The sequence below is a fragment of the Macaca fascicularis genome, chromosome 4, assembly GCF_037993035.2.
Source record: "Macaca fascicularis isolate 582-1 chromosome 4, T2T-MFA8v1.1".
In the NCBI taxonomy this organism is placed as follows: Eukaryota; Metazoa; Chordata; class Mammalia; order Primates; family Cercopithecidae; genus Macaca; species Macaca fascicularis.
In genome coordinates, this window is record NC_088378.1 from 145,203,654 (window position 1) to 145,221,296 (window position 17,643).

The 17,643-nt window shown below is 35.6% G+C and overlaps 3 protein-coding genes across 3 annotated transcripts in view; 1 reads left to right on the forward strand and 2 right to left on the reverse strand.

Annotated features, from left to right (window-relative positions):
- LOC102121760 (olfactory receptor 2B6) overlaps positions 1 to 17,643 on the reverse strand; it is a 67,782-nt gene that overhangs the window by 34,849 nt on the left and 15,290 nt on the right. The window lies entirely within an intron of this gene.
- Positions 1 to 17,643, reverse strand: part of LOC102121359 (putative olfactory receptor 2W6) — a 46,035-nt gene that overhangs the window by 12,854 nt on the left and 15,538 nt on the right. The window lies entirely within an intron of this gene.
- On the forward strand, positions 15,407 to 16,378 carry LOC102120985 (olfactory receptor 2B2). Its single transcript, XM_015449745.3, has one exon. The coding sequence runs from the start codon at positions 15,437 to 15,439 to the stop codon at positions 16,376 to 16,378; it is 942 nt and encodes a 313-aa protein (XP_015305231.2). The 5' UTR covers positions 15,407 to 15,436.

The following is a 17,643-nucleotide window of genomic DNA, read 5'->3' on the forward strand; positions in this document are numbered from 1 at the left end:
GGTTGATTCCAAGTCTTTGCTATTGTGAATAGTGCCGCAATGAACATACATGTGCATGTGTCTTTATAGCAGCATGATTTATAATCCTTTGGGTATATACCCAGTAATGGGATGGCTGGGTCATACGGTACTTCTAGTTCTAGATCCTTGAGGAATCACCATACTGTTTTCCATAATGGTTGAACTAGTTTACAATCCCACCAACAGCATAGAAGTGTTCCTATTTCTCCACATCCTCTCCAGCACCTGTTGTTTCCTGACTTTTTAATGATCGCCATTCTAACTGGTGTGAGATGGTATCTCATTGTGGTTTTGATTTGCATTTCTCTGATGGCCAGTGATGATGAGCATTTTTTCATGTGTCTGTAGGCTGTATGCACGTCTTCTTTTGAGAAATGTCTGTTCATATCCTTTGCCCACTTTCTGATGGGGTTGTTTGCTTTTTTCTTGTAAATTTGGTTGAGTTCTTTGTAGGTTCTGGATATTAGCATGTAATTCATTTTTCAAGGCAAACCCTCCCCCCAAAAAAAAACAAAACAAAAAAACCCACCAACCCCTGTAGTCTTATTTTAACCTCATAATACAGGAATTGTGACTGGAAGACAAAAAAGTAGAAGAAATCCCAAACTAACAACAAGAAAGAAAAAAAGAATAGAAACAAATTATGAACATAATGATTTGTATAGATGTATACAAATAATTTAAGATACAAATAGAGTACCAGAAAGAGAAGTGAGAAAATACAAGGCAGAAGCAAAATTTGAAGAGATAATGGCTAAGAGTTTTTCAAAACCAATGAAAAACATCAGCCAACATATTCAAGAATCTCAGTAAATGCTAAAACGTGACAGCAAAAGCGTAATCCATAAAAGGAAAACAAATAAGTTGACTTCACCAAAATTGAAAATGTTTTTCTGTGAAAGGCCCTGTTAAAAGCATTAAAAAACCAGTTATAGACAGGGAGAAAGTATTTACAAACCATATATCTGACAAAAGACTCCTAACTAGAATATATTTTTTTAAAACTGTCAAAACTCAACAGTGAAAACGCAAACAATCCAACTAGAAAATGGCCAAAAGACAGGAGCTAATGTTTACCACAGAGCTGATGTTTACCACTGACAGCAATAAGCACACGAAAATATGTTCAACATCATTACCTATTAGGGAAATGCAAATTAAAATCACAAAGAGATATCACTACATACTTAATAGAAGAATTTTTTAAAATACTGATGACACCAAAGCTGACAAGAATACGGAGAAATGAGCTATAATACATCGCTGGTAGAAATGTAAATAGTACAACCACTCTAGAAAATAACTGCTTAAAAAATTAAACATACACTTACCATATAACCCAGCAGTCACATTTCTTGACAGTTATCCCAGAAAAATGAAAACTTATGCTCACAGAAAATTCTAGACATTGCTGTTTATAGTAGTTTTATTTGTAGTACCAAAACACAGACACAACCTAAATGTCCTTCAATGAGTGAATAAACAAACTATGGTATTTCCATGTCATGAAATATAACTCAACAGTAAAAAGGAACAAACTATTGATACATGCAACAGCTTGAACGAATGTCAAAGGAATTAATCTGAGTGAAAGAAGTTCATCTTAAAATATTACATGCTATATGATTTCATTTATGAACAAACATTCTCAAAAATGACAAATTAATGGAGATAGTGAACAAATTAGTGGTTGCCAAGAGTTAGGGATGGGGCATCGAGAACAGAAAGAGATAGGTGTAATTAGAAAGGAGTAACACAAGAGATATTTGTAGAAATGGAACAATAGTGTATCTTGATTGTGGCAATAGTTACACAAATCTACATGTGACAAGTTACATAGAACTATACACACACACATGCTTGTAGAACTAGTTAAATGAGTAAAACCTATGGATTGTATAAAAGTCAATTTCCTGGTTATTTTACTATTATTATGTAAGATGTTCCATTGTGGGAAACTGGGTAAAGGGTACAAAAGACCTCTATTATTACTTTTGCAATTTCTTGTAAATCTGTAACTTTTTCAAAATAAAAAGTTTTTAAAGAGACTTTTAAAATAGAATAAAGATGATCTGTATGAAGTAATACAGAGTGATTTCAGGTTATATTGTTAAATGGAAAAAGCAAAGTGCAAAGAGTACTATATATCATCGTTCTATTTTGTTTGTTTGTTTGTTTTTTAGATGAAGTCTCACTTTATCACCCAGGCTGGAGTGCAGTGGCACAATCTCGGCTCACTGCAACCTCTGCCTCCCAGGTTCAAGCGATTCTCCTGCCTCAGTCTCCAAAGTAGCTCGGATTATAGGTGCACACCACCACACCCAGTCAATTTTTATATTTTTAGTATAGACAGGGTTTTGCCATGTTGGCCAGGCTGGTCTCAAACTCCTGACCTCAAGTGATCCACCTGCCTGGGCCTCCCAAAGTGCTGGGATTACAGGCGTGAGCCACTGTACCCAGTCTATACTACCTTTCATATAATGTACTATCTTACAGTTCTTTCATATAAGAAAGAAGGACATGTAATGAACGATACACATATCTGCCCCTTTATACAAAAAGAAAGACAGGAATGATAAACCAGGAACTAATAAGATTAGTTACCCACAGGGTTAGAGGAGGTGGTGATTTGGAATACAGTATTAAAAATGGGAGAATTAGTGGAATGGAAAGGCTGAGGGGGAGTGACACTTTCGTAAGTACATATAACATTTTGTGTGTTCTAACTTTTATAGCCATAGTAATGCTTCATATATCCAAATTTAAATAAATAATTAAAGTCAACCGGAATGGAAGATGCCCAAAAGAAATACAGAGAATAATAAATTAACCCACCTGCATTACAAATGAGCAACAAAAGCAAGTTAAAGAGGATAAGGAAGAAAAAAAAAAACTAACCTAATTCACTTTGGGAAAAAGAGTATCTTGACTATTTTGCTGATGACAGACTCATCTAAGGATAAAAGCAAAAAGAACTGTACATAAATATTGTACTCTAGTTAGTAAAATTGTTATTCCCAACAGAGTGGATTAGTAATTCTAAAGCTATTTGTGTATTAGAATTGAGCAAATAAGTACATATATTATGGATAATGAGAGCCAAATTTCTCACTGTCCAAGAAAGAAGGTACAAGAAAGGAATGGAGGGAGTTGATGCAGATAAACTCTGTGGTATTTAGATTGGAATCGGAGGCATTAGTATGAACTGTGGTCACACACACACACACACACACACACACACACACACACGCAGAGCTAGGTACAGAAATAAAAATGTATGTGTATGCTCTGTTCACTGAGAGTCTGGAAGCAATAACAAATCAGTAGCAATGAGCACACCTGGTGCCTAGATCTTGATTTCTAAATATATTTTCCAGTAAAAGGAACCAAGGATCCTTAGAAAAATTATTGATTCTAGGGCTGGGGAAGTAAAAGTCCAAGATGACCCTAGAACAGCTGGTGGTGACACAGAGTATAGAAGTTCTCAAATAGTGATGGGGCATGTTAAAAAGATACATGAGTCAACTTGAAGGAGCTCCCAAAGGCCAAATCTAGGACAATTTTAGCAGTAAATTAAATAATGATAGTATTGGGACTACAAACAATAGAATAAAACAAATTCCCATGAGTCTATATGAGTTTAAATAAATGACTGAACAAATAACAAACGGGGGAAAATAACAGCTCTTCTTTACAGTAGAATTCCAATAAATAAATGTAGAATTAGCAATAGAAATAGAAAATAGATGCTACAGAAATAATGGTTGCAGGCAAGAATCACTGATGAACACCAATGTAAGTAGCAAAAATATTATGAGAAACAGAATATTTGCATAATCTCAAAATATTCCCTCTCAAGATAATTATAAATTTAAAAAGGAAAAATGGTCACTTTACAGTGGAGAAACCTGGAAGAAATTATCTTAACCAAGTGTTCAAAGTTATTGTCATAGTAATACAATAAAACATCGTGAACATCTTGATATGAGGTACTAAAAGGAGCACCTCAACGTTCTTGTGATATTCTTGCCAAACATATATAACCTCAATATATGCCATAAGAAAACATCAGACAAACCCAAACTGAAGGTACTTCTATAAAATAATTGGCTAATAATCTTCAAAAGTGTCAAAGTCTTGAAAGACAGACTGAGGAACTGTCCCAGGTTGGAGGAGGAGACTAAAGAGATACAGCAACTAAATGCAATGTAGGATCCTGGATGAGATCCTGGGATAGTAAAAGGACATTTGTGAAAGAGTTTGCTTTTTTTTTTCTTCTTTCTTTTTTTGAGACAGAGCCTCGCTCTGTCACCCAGACTGGAGTGCAATGGCTTGATCTTGCTCCCTGCAACCTCCACCTCCCAGGTTCAAGCGATTCTCCTGCCTCAGCCTCCTGAGTAGCTAGGATTACAGGAGTGCACCGCTGCACCTGGCTGATTTTTGTGCTTTTGGTAGAGAACCGGGTTTCACCATGTTGGCCAGGCTGGTCTTGAACTTCTGATCTTGGGTGATCCTCCCACCTCGGCAAAGTGCTAAGATTACAGGTGTGGGCATCTGCAGCTGGCCCAGTTTGCAAAATTTTAACAGTATTTTATCAATGGTAATTTCCTGTGCTTTGAAAATTATGCTATGATTATGTAAAATGTCTAGTTGAAGAGTATACATGAGTTCTCTCAACTATTTTTGTAACTTTTTGTAAGTCTAAAATTATTTCAAAATAAAAAGCTAACAGAATCAGTAAAATACACTCAGCAATTCATTTAAAGAGCTTTGCATTTAATTATGCGCAGATATATGTGTATATCTATATACATATATCTATAATCTACATTTCTTAAGACAATTAAGAATGTGAGGTCTCCTTTTATTTTATTTTATTTTTTTTAGCCGTAAGTCTGAAGATCTGAATGTCCTGTTTTTAAAGCAGTAATTTAGGATTCTCACCTTTCTATTTCCCTCAGTTGATCATTTTTTGCTAAAGAAGGCATGGCTATGCTGCAGAAATCTGGTAGCCTCTGCTAAAATACTTCTATCAAGGCATATATGGCCTCCATATAGCATTCCAATCTGCTTCAGACAGATCAAGCACTTTTGGATTTTTTTGGGTATGACAGCTAAAGCCACAATTGCTCACCTATAGATGGACAGATTCAAGATCTTTCTCTTGCTTTCAGCCACACACAAAGCTAACAGTCTCATGAGTTGATTCAGAAATAGAAGCAGAACATTCAAATACAGTTAATTTCTTCTCCAAAGTTGAAATTTAGCTCACTTAGTTTATTATATCCCTGTGGCAGCTTTTACAAATTGCCACATACGTGATGACTTAAAACAACATAAATGTACTATCCTACAGTTCTGGAGATCAAAAGATAAAAATCTATTTCAGTGGGCTAAAATCGAGGTGTCAGTGAGAGGTTGCCAGATGTCAAGGTGGTCAAATAGGACAGCAAGTCAAACTGAAAGTAACAATTAATTAAAATTGCCACCTTATGAAGCTTATAATAATCCATTTCATTCATCAATCTCAATTTGCTTTATGCACAGGCTAAAGAGATAATGCAACTGGAGTTCAATACATCTTTCAAGTGTTTAACAGAAACATTATTCTCTGAAATCTCCCCAGAAGGGAGATTCTACTTGGTCAACTACTGAGTGTGGAGATTGGTGGCAGTCAAATGATAAATACTGTTTTCACCTAAATTCATTTCATGTGGGCCCTGGGAGTCCATAAATCCAGTCTGTGGTCATTTCCTCTGATTCAGGATGTTCACCTTTTCCTTTGCTAGGTAGAAAGGAATTTATCCAGGCAATGCCTGGATATATCAAGCATGATGTCTATATATATATATACATCAAGCATGATGTCTATACAGTTTCAAAGTAACTCTCTACAACATACATCTCAGTTAATAAATGCAAAATACTTATTAATTAGTTTTGTAGCAGACAAACTTAGCAGACACTTCATAAACCAGGTAATAAAAGTAAAAAATCTCAAATAATGAGACACATGGATATCAGATGCCTCTTAATATGATGAATGAGAAGATAACAGTATTTCTGTTGTATTCCTGCCAAAAATAAATAATGAAGAAAAGTCAAATGCCCCAAATTGAGAGACAACCTACTCAGTGACAGGCCAACATTCTTGAAAAATACCATGTCATGAAAGATGAGGAAAAGCTGAAGAACTGCTCCTGATACAGAGAAACTAAGGAGACATCACAACTAAATACAACACATAACTCTGAGTTGGATCCTAGACCAAAAGGAAAAGTTGATTATGAAGGACACTCCTAAGGCAACTGACATAATTTAAATGTGGTGTGTAGATTGGATGGCAGTATTGCAATGGTGTGAATTTCCTAGTTGTGATGGTTATGCTGGAAATGGAGAATATTCTTGTTTGGAGGATATACCCTCTGAAAACTTTAGGAGTAGTGGGTATCAGGTCCAAAACACACACAAATGCTTCAAAAAATTTATACATGCACACATGTGTATCTAGAGAGAGAGAGAGAGAACTATAAAACAGGACTTGATTCTTTGTATTGAAGGCTTTGCTTTTTTGGATTTCTTATGGCAACATGGAATTAGTTGAGGAAATTATTGTTGGGCTAGCCTTGTTTGGAGAAAGCTTCAGCATTCCCTTTGATTTCTTAGAATACTACCCACTCCCTTTGGACTCCAGTACTAAGGGTTCATTTTAAATGTTAGTAAAATTTGGTCCTTATCCTATCTCCATTTCTCCTGGGAAAGTTGTTATATCCAGTCTTTCATGCTTCCTTAATATTTATCTGACAGAAAACACTTTGCCCACCTTGCTACTTACAGAATTTTGTTCTAATATTCGATACATTTTCTATTTTAAAATGCTAACAAGTATATTTCTGAAAAATAAGTCCTAGTGGTAAGAAGGAAGGCATGAAAAAAAAAAAAGAACAAAAAAAATACAAAATACAAAAATAAATAAATAAAAGTGGAACAGCCATATTATGTCACCAGTTCCCTGACACATTCTATTTTAATCACCCTAAGCCTCAGTTTCTACATCTATAGAATGCAAATAGTGAATTGCTTTCTCAGAGAGCACTTATGAGGACTGAGTGAAATAATCCTTTGAAAGGATGGCACATGTCTGGCTAGTAATAATAAATTCAGCAGATCCTTCCCTACTTCCAGAATTGCGTAAGTGGGTATCACTTGATAGTTTCTAAGTTTCAGAACTTTTGAAATCATTTCCATTTTTGCATAATTGTTTCATTCTACAGAATATTTATATTTATTCATATTTTCTTGCTTAGTTCTTTACTTTCTTTTCAAACTATACTTTTGTTTATTTAAATTACAACCTCTTGGCCAGGCCCGGTGGCTCACACCAGTAATCCTAGCACTTTGGGAGGCCGATGCAGGTGGATCACTTGAGGTCAGAAGTTCGAGACCAGGCTGGCCAACATGGTGAAACCCTGTCTCTACTAAAAACACAAAAAAATTAGTTGGGCATGGTGTTGCATGCCTGTAGTCCCAGCTATTTGGGAGGTTGAGGCAGGAGAATTACTTGAACTCAGGAGGTGGAGATTGCAGTAAGCCAAGGTCACACCACTGCACTCCAGCCTGGGCCACAAAACAAGACTCTTGTCTAAATAAATAAATAAATAAATAAATAAATAAATAAATAAAACCTTTTTGAAAATATTGTAAAAAAACAAAGTTCACACACCAGTACAATTTTTCCCCTTATTCCTGGTCTTCTATTCAGGGGTAACCACTGCTATTACATTTTTTAAAAATCAATTGTATGTAAAATCTTAATTTCTTTCTCTTTCCAGTTTTACTTCATGTCCCATCTACCTCTTTCTCCTCCTCACCCCGCTCCTCCTCCTAATATTACTGTCTGCCTCTCTCCAAGTTACTCTTGTTAATTATGTAAGAAGTGGCCTTTCTTACTATTCTGGGGGAAAAAAAGGTCTTTTGTTATGTAATCTCACACAGACATACAATACAGAAAATCATATTTATGGTGCCTTAAATAATTATTTTATAAAACTGGGACCATGTTTTTTACCTTTTTTGCTTCTTTATTTGCTCACCCAGCGATACCCCAGGAAAATATCTCCAAGCTGTCTGTTAGACCTATAGTTCCTTATTTTAGATGGATGCATATTATTCTGTTCAGTGAACATATTAATTATTTAGAAAACTATCTACCAAAAAGAAAACCACGTTTTTCTCTATCTCTGGTCATTAAAATATCTCTACAATAAACGTCATTGCCCATGTGTCCTTACATACTGTTAATTTCCTTTCCCTAGGAAAGATTCCCAGGAGTAACAGTGCTAGAATGACAATATATATAGTTTGTAAGCAACTATTGCCATATTTCTCACCAGAATGCCTATAACACTTTAAATATCCACCAATAATCTGTGAGTAACTGTCTTCCTTCATCCACCTTAGCAATAAAATTCATTTATCCTTTTGTTTCTGATCTGGTGAAAATGGGGAGCTTTATCATCATTACTTTAATATATCCTTCTCTCAGAAGGAGATGTTGAACTAAAAAGATATATCTTTCTATATTTGACAACTTGATCATATTTTCTTATATCTATTGATCATTTGACTGTGCTATTCTCTAAACTGCCTATGTAATTTATTTTCCTATTGAGCTATTTGTAGTATTTTTTCAAAATTGTTAAAAGTGTTTTTTTCTATTTAATAGATACCAAATATTTTTTCTAGAATTATAAACATGTCTTCTCATTTTATTAATCTAGAAAACAACTTAAATGAATCTGCACATTACAACATATAGAAAATGAAAGTATTACGTTTGGATTAAATACTGTACTATAAATAAACTTTAAACCAGGCAATTTAAGGGGCCAGATACAATTCTGAACTGAGGAAGACCTTAGAAACTGAGACTGAAAACTCAAAATCCATCAAAGAAAATATATACTAGATACATTGCTGCACATTAACTTTTTAAAAAGCCATTTTATACAAAATATACCATAAATCAAATTAATACACTATTTTCTTGAGATAAATGGTAGCTTATTTTCTGATATAGAAATCAAAGTTTTGGGAACATGATCTCGGATTGCATCTTAGAGATTTTACACGTGAAATAAAAACATTCTTCCCTTGGGCTGGGCGCGGTGATTCATGCCTATAATCCCAGCACTTTGGGAGGCCAAGGTGAGCGGATCACGAGGTCAGAAGATTGAGACCAGCCTGGCCAACATGGTGAAATCCCGTCTCTACTAAAAATACAAAAAAATTAGCCCATGCGTGGTGGCACTCACCTGTAGTCCCAGCTACTCGGAAGGCTGAGGCAGGAGAATTACTTGAACCGGGAGGCAGAGGTTGCGGTGAGCCGAGCTCACGCCATTGCACTCCAGCCTGGGCAACAGAGTGAGACTCTGTCTTAAAAAAAAAAAAAATTATTCCCTTGGCATGTGCAGCTGTGATTTTAAAAAAATAGTAATAAAAATAAAGACTTCTTTCCTGATAGAAGTAATTGGCTTTAAAGAACTCATGAAATAGTTTACAGAAGAAAACTAACTTCAATCTTAATAGCATAAAATTCCAGTGTTTTTTGATAAAGTAGTTTAGTCCCCATTGTCATGCCTTTTGCATTAGAAAAAGTTGAGGATTCAGTCCCTAGAGAAAGGATTTTGCTTAGCAAATCAGTTTTGAAAGAGGAACATCACTTCATAGACATCTCCTTTCTCTTCCCACTGGGTATGCTGTTTACTACTATAAACTGGGGTCGCCGGGGCGGGGAAGGGTTTTGCAGTTCAGTGATTGAGATTTCTGCCAGTGACCAAAACAAACACTACAATCAATAGAGAAAATTCTTTTATCATTTTGCAAAACTGACTCGAAAGATTCTCCGAGAATAGCAGTTGACACCCTAAATTCCAAGTGATGTGATGCTGCACACCACATTCTGGTCATCAGCAATATTTCATCCTTATTATCTAGTTAACTCTGAGTAGAAACTTCAGGACTTACTGCATATTGAGTGGAATTAAAATAAGTAAAAAAATTTCATGAAATCAATTATACAACTAAATGTATGAAGATGTTTATCTGTGCACTTTAAATTAGTCCCGTTTGAACTCAAGCCTTCTTACACACACACACACACACACACACACACACACACACACACACACACAAAGATCTACCTCTAATTGCTTAAAATGGAGGTAAGTAGAAAACATTTCTAAAAATTATGAAATAAAATTACATTAAAATTTGAGTGTTCTAAGTAAGCACTCATGTTATAGTCTGTAATTCAAATCTCAGCAAAGACCAAATTATCTGCTGGAAAAATCTGACTTAGCTTCATCTTTTAGGTGCTTTATTGTTATACATAATGTTATTTTGAGCATATCTGTAATTTCTATGGGAAATAAGAACTTTAGAGAAGGTCAGTCTTTTGTTCTAATCTTCAGTTTGCTGCTTACAAGACCTAGGACTTCAGGAAAGTAATTTCTTTGAGTATATAATTTCAGGTTTCTACCTACAAAATTAATCTTTTATAAACAGGAATTTTTTTCTTTTACAAACTTCCTTGTACAATGTATCAGCTGTGTGGAGAAAATGGTCCTACGATTCATTCTCATACTCCAGCAAAAAGACGGTATCTGGAAATGTATCTCACAGGGATATGAGAAACTTTAAGAAAACATAGAAGTAAAACAGTTTTATGCTGTAAGGAAAATAGCAACCCTATAATGTTACAGAAAATAAAACTGACAGCCGAAGCTATTAACTAACTCGCCCAATTATACAGTGACTTCGGATGGCAGGTTTGGGACTAAAACTCTTGTTGCCTCTCTTGTCTCGATTTTTTTTTCCACAGTGCAATTTTAAAAGATGCTTCCAAGACTCTGTTGAGCCTCATCTGTTTTTAATGTTAAAAATATATAATGAGAAAATTCAAGAGGGAGATGACAAATATAAGGTCAACCAATACACAGGTAAGAAAGGAGGTAAGGATGCGTATTCATCTAGGTAAGTATTCTAAACTAGGGATTAAAACATTCTAAAGTGACCACAGATAAAAACTATAAAGATCCCCTCAGCAGCTTTCTAAAATTCTCTTCCATTAACTTCTGTTTTAATCCACTTGCTACGCTCTCTTTCTGATCTGCTAGATATATCACATAATTCAAATGTTTTGTTTTGCTAGTCAATGGAATGTTTGCTATTCAAAATGAGAATAATTGTAGCTGGAGATGCCGGCAATGTGATTTTATTGGAAAGCAGAGAAATCTACCACCTTTAAGACATTAGCCACAATTGCAAGCAATTGGAGCAGGTATTAACACGTAAGTACTCAGTAGCCCATTTGATATAATCTTAAAGATGCAGATAAGGACTTCCTAGTTTTGTTTTGTTTTGCTTTTTAGTTGTTGACAAACATTTTAATCCTAAAATTAGGGATATGAATCAGAAATTAAATTACATAAAATGTATGAAATACAAAAGGATACCACAGCTATTTAAAGATATCCTTTTAAGAGTGGATAAATATTTGAGGCAACTGTTTGTTTAGAAGATGAGAAAGTATGCAAAGATGAGTAAGACAGAATATTAGAATTCAGTGGTCTGAAATCTCCAGCTTCCTCCCCTCACTGCTTTCCAGCTGCATCATTGTTATTCAGCTCCAGGGCTTCCTACCTGAGTGATAAATATTTCCCCCCTCCTTGTGCCCTTACTACAGAATGCGAGGGGATATTACATAACAGGATACACTAATATGTTATATTGATGAGAGGGCAGTTTATTTATTTTGTAAGGACTGAATCTCAGAGTGAGGCAGTCAATTAATTTGAAAAGAGTTAACTGATTCTCTCCTTCTTCTATAATCCTCAGTGAAAGGGCTTTTTGGTGAGGCAGTCTCTTAGCTGAGTTCTAAGGAGAAAAGTAAGACAGACGGCCTGGTCAGGAAGGAAGGGCCATTGACCCATGTTAAAGGAGAAAGCACATGCAGTGTCCTTAATAGTGAGAGATCTCCTGAGCAATAAATGCAGGAGACGTTATAATTTAACCAAACAGGAACGTGTCTGAGAATAGGAGTGACTCTGTTAGTGACTATGTCAAGATAGCAGGAGTACATTCAGCAGTCCTGAATGAACTGGGGCATTTCAGCCATCCCAAAATTATGGGTTTGAGGGGATCTCTTCAATACTTGTGCAACTCAAAGAAATTGTGAAGTATATGAAATCTGTCTTTACTGAGGCCATTTGCCTTGTTTTATCTGATTCCTGCATTCCTTGGCGCTCTCTCTCTGTCTCTCACATTAATTGGATCAGTCTGTAATTTTATGTAAATTGCTAGCAAAATATATTACTAGTAATATATATATAATAGTAATATATATATATTATAGTAATATATATATATATTACTAGTAAGATACAAAATGCTCCTACAATCCATCCTTTAAAAAACTCTTTGTACTTTCAGACTGAATTTTAAGGAATTATCAAGAAATAAAAAAATTATATTTCTTATAATATTTTCACCCTCATGGAGATCAAAGTCTTAACTAAAGCAATGCTAGTCTGAAAGTAGAATACAGAGAATAAATTGGTCAGCACAGTCATTTAAAAAAAAATTACAAAAGTAATGTCTGCTTATTAAAAACTTGAACAAAAAATAGGTAAATTTATTAGTAAAGTCTGCTTTACTCACCACCATTTTGATTTCCTAGGAGTAATACTTTCTTCTGTATCATTCAAGGTAGTTTTTAATTTATATATTAGTATATATATGTTATACTAATATTATATTCTTTTTATAAACTGATGGAATCATGCTATACAAATGTTCAGTAACTTCCTCTTTTCACTTAAAAATACCTTTGAATATCATTTCATATCCACATCTATGACTACAAATCTCAAATTTCTTTTCATATGAGAGTCAAGGAGACATTTATTAGGGAACGAATGGCTCTAAAATAACTAGAAAAATTAAAATTCACATTGCTAACATTTTGCTGAACATGAAGGAAATTGAAAAACAAATATTCTGATATTGATAAAGTAATAAAATAATTAAGTGTCCCATTAAGATTTTGGGGGGGATGAATACATGTTTAGCTGGTAGAGTTGGCGTATTAGTCCCTCCAGGAAATGTATGGGGCTGAATAGCCTCTACTCAAAGCATCTCAGAGTTCCTGCAGAACTGTTGTACTTTCTCTGACATGGCTGTGCGTCTATGTGCCAGGCACTTTGCTAGGCAATTTACAGTAAAGATCACATTTATACTCACATCATATGCTTACTATGACCCCCTCTTGTTGGAGTTGATGGTTTGTGGGTTAAGAAGGAAATCAGATGTTGAGTTTTAACAGGCATAGTCATTTCCATTGGTAACCCTAGGAAATTTAAAGTTCTAAAAATCATAAGTAATTCCTCTCTGAGCACCTCAGACCTTGGATCACTATAGTTCCTTTCATCCACTTTTCTCCATTTCTAAAGGCGTGAGTCTAGGGTAAATGTGTGCGCTTATACCTCATATCATTTATACTCCACATCAAGACAACTTAGAAAAATATTACAGTAGTCCTTCCTTATCTGTGGTTTTGCTCTGCACAATTTCAGTTACCCACAGTCAACCACGGTCTGCAAATATTAAAAGGAAAATTACAGAAGTCAACAATTCAGAAGTTTTAAATTCACGCCATTCTGAATAGCCTGATGAAGTCTTGTGTTGTCCCACCCAGTCACAGGAATCTTCCCTCTGTTTAGAGCAGGGGTGTCCAATCTTTTGTCTTCCCTGGGCCACATTGGAAGAAGAATTGTATTAGGCCTCACATAAAATACAGCAACACTAACAACAGCTGATGAGTTTTTTTTTTTTTTTTTAAATCATCAGTGAATATCAGGATGTTTTAAGAAAGTTTACAAATCTATGTTGGGCCACATTCAAAGCCGTCCTGGGCTGCGTTCAAAGCCATCTTGGGCTGCATGCAGCCCGTGGGCCTCAGGTTGGACAAGCTTGATTTAGAGCATCCACCTGCCTGTTAGTCACTGAGTAGCCATCTCGGTTATCAGATCATCAGAACACAGAGGGGTGAGTACACTAGAATAAGGTGTTTTGAAGAGAAAAAAAGAAAGGGCCACCACATTCACATAACATTTATTACAATAAATGGGGGTGTGGAGCTGTTATACTTGTTCCATTTTATTATTGTTCTTAATCTCTTACTGTGCCTAATTTATAAATTAAACCTTATTATAGTTGTGTAGGTATTAAAAAAAACATAGTATATATAGGGTTTGGCACTACCCACAGTTTCAGGTATCTAGCCACTGGTGGTCTTGGAATGTATCCCCCATTGATAAAGGGGGACCACTGTATCATCTTCATTTTACAAATGAGAAGTGTGGAGATCAAAGGGTTAGAAGCATTCCAATATCATGAATGTAACTAATTAGAGAGGGTAGGGATATGAGACCAGCCTGTCAACTTCAAATATCATATTATTAAGGAATCTATACAAATTCTATGAGCTTCTAAAATGAAAAGGATGTGTCTCCTTAAATTGTGTCTGATAACTTACTAGATACTGTCTACATGACTTTTTTGAGGGAAGGGGAATAATGGGAGGTGGCTTTAACTAATTTTAACTGATTCCTACAATCAGGGAATCTCACTGGCCTTGAGGAGAAATTAGAATGAATTCAAATGAGAGGAAATTGTATCTACATCTACCTCACAGTAGATATCTAGGTAGGAAGAATGTGAAAAATACATTTACAAACAGTAAAATATCAAAGGATACATTATGTCAATTTGGAAACTGAAAATATGGCTTAAGATTTTTGAAATTAGGCCGGGCACGGTGTCTCATGCCTGTAATCTCAGCACTTTGGGAGGCTGAGGCGGGAGGATCACCTGAACTTGGGAGTTTGAGACCAGCCTGACCAACATGGAGAAACTCCATCAATACTAAAAATACAAAATTAGCCAGGTGTGGTGGCACATGCCTGTGATCCCAGCTACTGGGGAGGCTGAGGCAGGAGAATTGCTTGAGCCATGGAGGCAGAGGTTGCATTGAGCTGAGATGGCGCCATTGCACTCCAGCCTGGGCAAAACAGCGAAACTCCGTCTCAAAAAAAAAAAAAAAATGGATTCTTGAAATTCACTTTGCTGATACGCTGTTACAAATATATAAACACTTTTTAAATACTTGGATGGATAAATATTTATATTTTTATCAATACTTTTTCACATTAATTGGATCAGTCTGTAATTTTATGTAAATTGCTAGCAAAATGATTATAGCTGGCAAAATGATTATAGCTGACAAAATCAGTAAGTGTGTTGTTAACTTCCTGACTTCTTGTATTTCAGAGAATGAAGAGTTGAACCATTCAACATGAATTGGGTAAATAAGAGTGTCCCACAGGAGTTCATTCTGTTAGGTTTCACAGATCAACCATGGCTAGAGATTCCACTCTTTGTGATGTTTCTGTTTTCCTATATCTTGACAATCTTTGGCAATCTGACAATAATTCTTGTGTTACATTTGGATTTCAAACTCCACACCCCTATGTACTTTTTTCTTAGCAATCTCTCACTCCTGGACCTTTGCTATACCACAAGTACAGTTCCACAAATGCTGGTAAACATATGCAACACCAGGAAAGCAATCAGTTATGGTGGCTGTGTGGCCCAGCTTTTCATTTTCCTGGCCTTGGGTTCCACTGAATGTCTTCTCCTGGCCATCATGTCCTTTGATAGGTTTGTAGCTATTTGTCGGCCACTACATTACTCAATTGTCATGCACCAGAGGCTCTGCCTCCAGTTGGCAGCTGCATCCTGGATTAGTGGCTTTAGCAATTCAGTATTACAGTCCACCTGGACACTTAAGATGCCACTGTGTGGTCACAAAGAAGTGGATCACTTCTTCTGTGAAGTCCCTGCTCTGCTCAAGTTGTCCTGTGTTGAGACAACAGCAAATGAGGCTGAACTATTCTTCATCAGTGTGCTGTTCCTTCTAATACCCGTGACACTTGTCCTTATATCATATGCTTTTATTGTCCAAGCAGTGTTGAGAACCCAGTCTGCTGAAGGTCGACGAAAGGCATTTGGGACATGTGGCTCCCATCTAATTGTGGTGTCACTTTTTTATGGTACAGCTATCTCCATGCATCTGCAACCACCTTCACCCCACTCCAAAGACCGGGGAAAGATGGTTTCTCTCTTCTATGGAATCATTGCACCCATGCTGAATCCCCTTATATATACACTTAGGAACAAAGAGGTAAAGGAAGCCTTTAAAAAGTTGGTTGCAAGAGTCTTCTTAATCAAGAAATAAGAAATATACAAATGATAAGTTTTGCTAAAGACACAATGCTTACTTAGCTTACTAACTTCTCTGCAAGTTGCCCTATTTTTGTCATTACTATAGAGAACTATTGTAATCTCCCTCAAAGAAAATTTCCTTGACAAAAAGCTATATTTATTTCTGTTGCCTAAACATTTTCATTGAACAAGCCCCCAGAACTGGCCTTCCAATGCACCAAAAACTAATCAAAACATTTTCAAGGTTTGTCAAACTTTACATCAATGTTTGTACAATTCAATGTAAACTAGACTTTTCTGATCCAGAAATCATTTCTTCAGTAATACACACATACACACACACTTAGAAACAAAGATGTAAAGGGAGTTTTTGAGAGGTTGCTTGCAAGGGTGTTAATAAATAAATAAGGAATTCCCAAATTATAGGCCTTTTAAAGACGTCAATTTTACATAGCTTATAATTTAATTCTCTCCAAATTGCTTTATCATTACTATTCTTAGAAAAATTATTATGGTGGTCTTCAAATAAAATGTCAACAGAGAACTATATCTGTTTTCCACTGCCTAAATATATTCATTGCACAAATCTTGAGAACTGATCTTTTATGAATTATCAAAATAGCGTAGCCTTAAAATCTTTAAGGTCTCAAACATCTTAGCACTAGTCTGTATACATCAGGAAGAGTCTTAGACTTCTCTGAAACCAGAATAAAAGCTTAGAAATTCTTTCCCCAGAAAGAAAACATTTGATACACATACAGATGCCCTCATCCTTACACACATACACACACAAACTCCATGGCACAAATTATTTTTCAGACAATTGTAGATCTAACAGAAGTATCCAAAACCTTGTCTTAATTATCGATATAAGGTTAACAGCCCTAGCCTAAATTTTAACACTAGTCGCACATCAACACAATACTAAAATCCACAATGATTCTCCAACCCCCAGTTTTACTTAGATCTTGTTGTTTCTGTACTTCGCACTTCTAAGTTGAAGTGTCTTATTCCATCTACCAAATAAAGTTGTAGCTACATTTTAGACTGAAATCAAATGCCTGCTTTTAACCTTTTAAAATTATTCCTCTATTTTATATATTATCTCTCTCCTGTTAACCTCGAAAGCACTTAAAGGGGCCAGGCATGGTGGCTCACGCCTGTAATCCTAGCATTTTGGGAGGCTGAGGCGGGTGGATTGCCTGAGGTCAGGAGTTCAAGACCAGCCTGGGCAACAACGGTGAAACCCTGTCTCTACTAAAATACAAAAATTAGCTG